The sequence below is a fragment of the Herpailurus yagouaroundi genome, unplaced genomic scaffold (assembly GCF_014898765.1).
Source record: "Herpailurus yagouaroundi ecotype Mexico unplaced genomic scaffold, PumYag 186, whole genome shotgun sequence".
In the NCBI taxonomy this organism is placed as follows: domain Eukaryota; kingdom Metazoa; phylum Chordata; class Mammalia; order Carnivora; family Felidae; genus Herpailurus; species Herpailurus yagouaroundi.
This window is the reverse complement of record NW_024412417.1, coordinates 48,349,049-48,355,911: the sequence shown is the minus strand read 5'-3', so window position 1 is coordinate 48,355,911 and position 6,863 is coordinate 48,349,049. Positions and strand designations below refer to the sequence as shown.

At 51.1% G+C, this 6,863-nt stretch overlaps 2 protein-coding genes across 10 annotated transcripts in view; both read left to right on the top strand.

Moving 5' to 3' along the window:
- The window catches only part of NRBP2 (nuclear receptor binding protein 2), a 7,329-nt gene extending 4,364 nt beyond the window's left edge, over window positions 1–2,965 (top strand). For all 4 annotated transcript variants that reach the window (XM_040494674.1, XM_040494675.1, XM_040494673.1 and 1 more), the window contains 4 exons: window positions 618–671; window positions 771–834; window positions 937–992; window positions 1,081–2,965. In XM_040494674.1, the coding sequence (XP_040350608.1) occupies window positions 618–671; window positions 771–834; window positions 937–992; window positions 1,081–1,149 (243 nt within the window). In that variant the 3' untranslated portion in view covers window positions 1,150–2,965. The remainder of the gene's footprint in view (window positions 1–617; window positions 672–770; window positions 835–936; window positions 993–1,080) is intronic.
- Window positions 2,966–6,717: 3,752 nt separating this feature from the next.
- The window catches only part of PUF60 (poly(U) binding splicing factor 60), a 12,934-nt gene continuing 12,788 nt past the window's right edge, over window positions 6,718–6,863 (top strand). For 2 of the 6 annotated variants that reach the window (XM_040494670.1, XM_040494669.1), the window contains exon 1: window positions 6,718–6,841. In XM_040494670.1, coding sequence (XP_040350604.1) covers window positions 6,818–6,841 — 24 coding nt within the window. In that variant the 5' untranslated portion in view covers window positions 6,718–6,817. The remainder of the gene's footprint in view (window positions 6,842–6,863) is intronic. The other 4 variants (XM_040494667.1, XM_040494665.1, XM_040494672.1 and 1 more) reach the window with 3 other exon arrangements.

The window sequence follows — 6,863 nt, the reverse complement described above, 5'->3', positions numbered from 1 at the left end:
GAGCCTCTGAAAAGGGGGTATCCTGGCTTGTCTCCTACCCCCAACCCCCTGCCTGCCAGCCCCCCATCCCTGCCCCATCCTTGCTGTGTTCCAAGCAGCCTCCATCTGGGAATCTCACCCACCCCTAGGCATCTCTGCTTCCCTGCCCTTGGCTTGCTAAGCCCCTGACTTCCCTCCACAGTGCAGCCGGGATTCATGTGCTAATGTCCAAAGCGGCCCACAGAGATGGTGGGGGGTCCTCAACATGACTCCCAGGTGCTCGAGGCCTGGCCCTGCTGGCGCCCCCTGCGTCTGCTCCTTCATGTTCCTCCTGACCCCTCTCCTCCACCGCTGTCCCGGCTGTCTCCTTATTGAGGTGTTCTCTCCACCTGTGAAAACTCTGTTTCTCCCTCATTGCCCAGACTCGGTGTCTACTCTTCTGGAAGTTTTCCTTAACTTGCCAGACCACTCATGTGATGTGATGTGACGTGAGATGTGCTTTCTAAGCTCTCCTTAGAGATTTACCCCCATTTCCAGTCCTTACTCTTCCTTCTGGGCCCCCCAAGGTGGCATCTGCTCTTGTACTCAGTGCTGAGGTCAAGCCTCTGAGGGTGACCTTGATCCGCCCCTATCCCCAGGTGATCCAGATGCAATGCAACCTGGAGAGAAGTGAGGACAAGGCCCGCTGGCATGTGAGCAGGGCCGGCCCTGGGACCCGCAGAGGTACAGGGTAAGGGCAGTGGGGGATGGGGTGGACTCTAGGAGCCAACCACGCCCTCCTGCCTCCCCAGCTCACTCTGCTTCTGGTGCTGGAGGACCGGCTGCACCGGCAGCTCACTTACGACCTGCTCCCAAGTAAGCCGGGTGGGCGGGGCCCCGGGCAGGGATGAGTGCGGGTGTGGGCACAGGCGGTGGCCTCACGCCTCTGCCCCACCCCTGCCTGTGTCCCTGCCTCAGCGGACAGTGCCCAGGACCTTGCTGCCGAGCTGGTACACTATGGCTTCGTTCACGAGGTGTGTGGCCAGCCCAGCCAGCTGGGAGGGGGGCACAGCACAGAGTCTGCACCCCTCTGTCACCCCACGCCTTCCTCCCACCCTGCAGGATGACCGGACCAAGCTGGCTGCCTTCCTGGAAAGCACCTTCCTCAAGTACCTTGGAGCTCAGCCGTGACCTCCCAACCCCAGCCAGCCCCTAGGGACCAGCCCCGGCAGCCCGCATGGGGAAGCTCAGCATTGGCCCAGGGTTCAGAGGACCAGGGGCTGTCCTCTGCTTACATGCTGGGGGCTGATGACCAAACACCTGCCTTCTACAGCTTCCAAGGAGGCCCTGGAGTGGGGTGGGGAAGGTGGTGGCTTTGGAGCTACAGGGGGACGATCAGGGGGTGAAGGAGCCTAGGTTGGGGGTCAGGAGAGTCGTTAGGTCCCACATGTCCTTAGGATCAGGATCCCCCCCCCCCCCCCCCCCACCTAGCCAGCTTCCACAACTCAGAATCCCTTCCCGTGTCCACCACTTCCTGGCCAAGAGCTCTCCCCCCACCCCAGGATATCTGGCCAGTGATTGTACCTTCAGCATGGGGGAGGCTGCCCCCCAGGGAAGCCCAGTGCTGAGGGTGGGGGACCCGTGTCCTGGACAGATGTCTGGCCAGGGAAATGCTCCACCCCCTGTTGGAACCACAGACCCACGTGAGGAACCCCCACATTAAGCCAGTGGCACCACACCCGCAGACGTCAGGCACAGTGCGGGGCACAGGACAGGGCCACAACCTGGCAGCAGGAGCAGTTGACAGAGAAGTTTCCAGGGGCCCAAGTTCATAGTTTGATGTGGCTTCTGCACAGCCCTCCAACCGCTGCCCAGTGCAGACCCGCCATGGAGCCCCCTTCAGACGTTCCACTGCTCGGAGACAGGGATCTGCCAGCCCTCTGCAGATACTCTCTGGTCCCTGCACCCCCCCTCCAAAGGGCTCTTTTCCATTCCCTGGCCTGGACAGGTTGGGCTCAGGCAGATACCCGCTCTTCACTGTGCCTCCTCTCAAATCCATTACCCCCTTTGTTACCTCCCTCACCTCTTCCCATGGCGGCTGCCTCCCAGGTCCTGAGACTGTCAGCTCCTGATTCCCCGTCTCTCCCCCTCAACTCCTTCCCACCCCTCATTGCCCTGGCCTCATTTCTCCCAGACTGCCTCCCCTCCGTCTTCAAATTGAGTTAAACATTCTTAAACATTTTAAATCGCATGTATACATTTGGTGCGTTCAGATTCCTTTTTAAGTATTTCTAGTATCAAATCAGGAAAGCCCACGGTTGCATTAGTTCTCTGTCGTTGCTATAAGAATTTACCACAAACTTAGTGGCTTAAAATACCACAAATTTATTATAGTTCTGCAGGTCAAAAGTCTGGTACAGGTCTCCCCAGACTAAACTCAAGCTGCTAGCAAGGCTATGTTCCTTTCTGGAAGTTCTAGGGGAGCCTAGAGCCATTTCCTAGGTTTCCATCTTCTGTTCCTTCAGCTTGGGTCTGCAGGTGTCAGGCATGGTGCAAGCTGTGGGCGCTGGGCAGGAATTCATTTCCTTGCAATGGTAGGGCCAAGGTCCCCATTTTCTTGCCCTGAAAGAAACTGAAGGTCATTGTCAGCTTCCACAGGCACCACATTCCTTGGCTCACGTACCCATCTTCCATCTCCAAAGCCAGCAACAACTAGTTAAGTCTTTCTCATGAACCGTCCGTCTGGTTTTTTGCAGCCAGGAAAGCCTCATGTAATTAGGTTGGGTCTACCTGGATAATCCAGAATAATCTCCCTACCGCGAGGTTCCTTAATCATACCTACAAAATCCTTTTTGCCATATAAAGTAACGTTCACAGGTTCTGGGGTTACAGCACGGACATCTTGGAGGGAAGGTGTCCTTTGTCCACCTACCACATTGCCCTAACCAAAAACCAAACCAAAACCAAGTTACCAAGGTGTCTCAAATAAATTAAATGTACAAACATGGTGAATCTCAAGTTGTCTTAAACACCCCAATACTCTACAAAGTTATCCAAATTCTTACATCTTCCAACTTAAATAACAAATCTAAAATAACTTACACGTCCAGTTGGAAATTCTAATGCTATCATCTTAAAATAATTTGAGTGTCAAATGCATAACAGATTGTACCCGTGATTTTTTTTTTAATTCTTTTTTTAACGTTTATTCATTTTTGAGACAGAGAGAGACAGAGCATGAATGGGGGAAGGTCAGAGAGAGAGAGGGAGACACAGAATCTGAAACAGGCTCCAGGCTCTGAGCTGTCAGCACAGAGCCCGATGCGGGGCTCAAACTCATGGACTGCGAGATCATGACCTGAGCCGAGGTCGGATGCCCAACTGACTGAGCCACTCAGGCGCCCAGATTGTACCCATGATTAAACTGAACGCAAAAGTATCAATACTATCATGGCTCCATTTAATCATGCTTATGTTGAGGTTTTCATTTTAACTTTTATCTTTTCAAAGTTATATACATATCGTTTTAAAAGTGGAATGCATTTTTTTTTTAACCAACAATAAATAACCAATGCAGTCTCCAACTCTTTCCAAATTTAACTCTTAGCTATTTCTTCGGGCGTGTAAAACCCATCTTCCACAAAATGACACATGCTTTTACTGCTTTTTATTGGGTTTTCTACATTAAGGTCTTCCCCGGCTGGTGTCCTGGGAGAAGAGCAGGATCACTAGCCTCAGTTTCCTGACCCAGCATCATCCCAGTGTGGTGGGTATTATTACAGCTTCATTACTGCAGGTCTCAGCAGAGAACAAGGTGTCCTAGGGTTATATTTGCTTTCTTGCACAACTTTTTGTTTTGCCTGGAGTTAATAATTGCCTTATTTTTTGGTTTGCTTAGTTTTCTATACATGTCTCATGAATTCATTCTTAGATTCTCCTACTGAAGTGTGAACCTCTCAATACTTGAGATTCATTGCATAACTGACTGCTCAGTTTCATCTTTTCCCAGAGCCCCCACTGTGCCAGCTCTCTGCCCCAGGCTGCTTGTTCTTGGGCCTGTGACCCAGCTTTCAGCATGAGTTAGTTGTTCCTTCACCAGCATCCTGGAGCACCTCCTTTCTCCTTTGACTGGATCCTTAGCTCTCATCTTCCTTCCTTCACCCTCTGTTTGAGGAGGAACATCCTCCAAGTTTCCTGAGAGAAGGTACATGGGAAGTTATGGAGTCTTTGCCTATTTGTCCCTAGCCTACTCTTACATCTGCTTGTTAGTGTAGCTAGGCACAAAAGTTTGCCTAAGTTGAAAATTATTCCTCCCAAGGATTTTGAGAGTATCATGTGATTTTCTTCTAGTCCCAAGAATTCTCATGCCTTTCTGAATTCTGACCCCTTGTGATTTCTGTCTCTCTCACTTCCTCTTCCTCTCTCTCCCTCCCTTTGGAAATTCTCAATGATAGTTCTTCATTTAAAACTTCTCTTTTATCTGTTGTCCAGAGATCCCAATCCTTCAGTTCTAGGAAATTTTTTTTTTTTGGTTGACTTTACCCTTTCCTTATTTTGAGGAATTTTTATTATTTAGATGTTGAGCTTTGAGAGGCACAATACACGGTAGTTAAGGGCATAGGCTGTGGGGCCATTCCGCTTCCTGAGGTATGATATCGTGCCCCTACTTTCTTGTCTGTAAAAATGGGATAATAACAGTACCCACTCCATGGGATCATTGTAAAGATCACACAGGTAATGTTTGTAAAGTAATGAGAACAGTGCCCAGAACACAAGCACTCTGAATGCCTTATACGTCAATGTCAGATGTCACAGGGGAAGCTGCCACCAGACAGTGGTGCTTGTGCCCCCCCCCCCCCCGGAAGTGGTGGTGGTGGCAAGTCCCAGCCCATTCACTACTTCACCCATCCCTCTCTATCATGGAGGCCACTGAAGTGCCAGTCCAGTTCTAAGCACTGAAGAATACTGATCAGTGTGATTATGGTTACATTTTATCTTCTCTACCTATCTGGTTTTGTTCTATACATCCTAGAAGATTTCAACTGTTATCTTTCAACCCTCTACTGAATTGTTCATTTTCCTCCCATATTTTTCATTTGTAAGCACTCTTTATCATTTGCTGAATATTCTTTCTTTATAGCCTCCTGTTCTTGATTTTGTTTTTCTTTTTTAAAAAAGTTCTTATTTTGCTTCCAGTTAGCTGACATGCAGTGTTAGTTTCAGGTGTGCAATATATCGCTTGTTCTTGATTTTGGATGCAACATCCTCTCTAGCATCTGAGGATAGGAGTTTAGCTTTCCTTCTTTTTCTCTTTGCTTTATTGTCTCTGCTCCTTCTGAGTTCCTTTTCCATTTCCATTTTTGTTCCTTCTCCTTAGGTGTCTGGTGATCCTGGGCTGTCCAGTTGCTCTTAAGAGTGATATGATCTTAATGGTGGGGCTTATTGCCTGGTGAGCTTTGAGGCCAGGGATCTAGCCAGGCCATTCTCCTGAGCACCCTCCAGCTGCCAGTCTTCTTTTGAGCCAGGAGCTACTGCAGACAGGAGCTCTGAGTTTTGTGGTGGGCACATGCTGGGGGCTAGACTTCGAGCCAGGGTGGAGGTGGGGACAGGGCAAGAATCTCACTCCCTTTCAGAACAGGGTTCTGCTCTGACAGCCCAGCCACTGCCAGTAGGGATAGAGGTCCTGGGGGTCTCGTCTTTCTTGCAGCTGCATTTTCACACACGACCCCTCAGATGCTAACCTCCAGGTGGCTAAACAGACCCCCTTCTCCACCTTCCTCCGGTTCCACAATATTTCACTTCTGTGTTCATGGGTTTTTGTCTTTATAAAATTCTATCATTTTAGAGGGGAGGGGTATGAAGAAAATATTCAACCCTGTTTAACTGGACGGTAAAGCCTCCCAGGGTTGAGAAGAGACCTGCCTAACTGGGAAAGACACTTTGTTGCCTCAGGTAGGCCGAAGTTGTTGGACTGACAATTTCACTGAGCTTACAGATGTGGCTTCATTGTGTTAGGGTCTTGGGGCTGGGTGTGACATATGTCAGACGTCTAGGGCAGCTCAAGGCCCTGATGGGGACTCTGGGTGCAGGCCCTTCCCACTGGATGGGTTCACAAGCCTGTCTTTTGGATTCCAGTTCTACCGACAGCATGTCATTGAATCTATGACGCCATCAGTTTCAAGATGCACTGCTGTTTTATGACTCACTAGGAAAGAGAATGAGGCTAATTAAACGAAGGCACATCATTCACTGGTAGGCGCATGCTGACTTCAGAGATGGCACGACGCAAAGAAGATGTAACTTGAAATCTGACCCTGAAATATGGCGACTCTTCGTGACCTCTTTCAACAAGATCGTTTGGGCAGATGGGACTTCTTCAGCCCTGGAGGGGATCCAAACTTCCTCTGTCTTGCCTCTTGGGTGAGAGCGGGGACGCAGGAGACACACACATCACCCGTTTTTCTGTTAAGGAGGCAGGAAAGTGGAGCAGCGGCGGGAGGAGGGGCAGGAGGGTGAAGCGAGGGGCTAACAGACACACTGAGCCTGGACGGCCCTCCGCCGGCGAAGGGTAAGCGCTGCGAAAGACAAGGTGTGTGAGGCAACCGGGAAGGAGGTGCGCGCCGCCGGCCCCGCCCACACGGTCCCGGCCCCGCCCCGTCCGCCGGCTCCTCTTCGGGCCCTTAACGGTCCCTCCCCACACCGGAAGCTCATTCCTCTGTCTTCCCTCGTCGAGTGCGAAGGGGCCTTTTGTCGCGAGACTTCCCTCCTTCTCCGGGCGCATCCGCTGGCACCCAGATCGCGCGAGACCGCGGAGAGAGCAGGAGCGTGTGGCGCGCGCGGCGGCCGCGACGGACGCAAGATGGCGACGGCGACCATAGCTCTCGTAAGTGAGCAGCCCGTGAGCG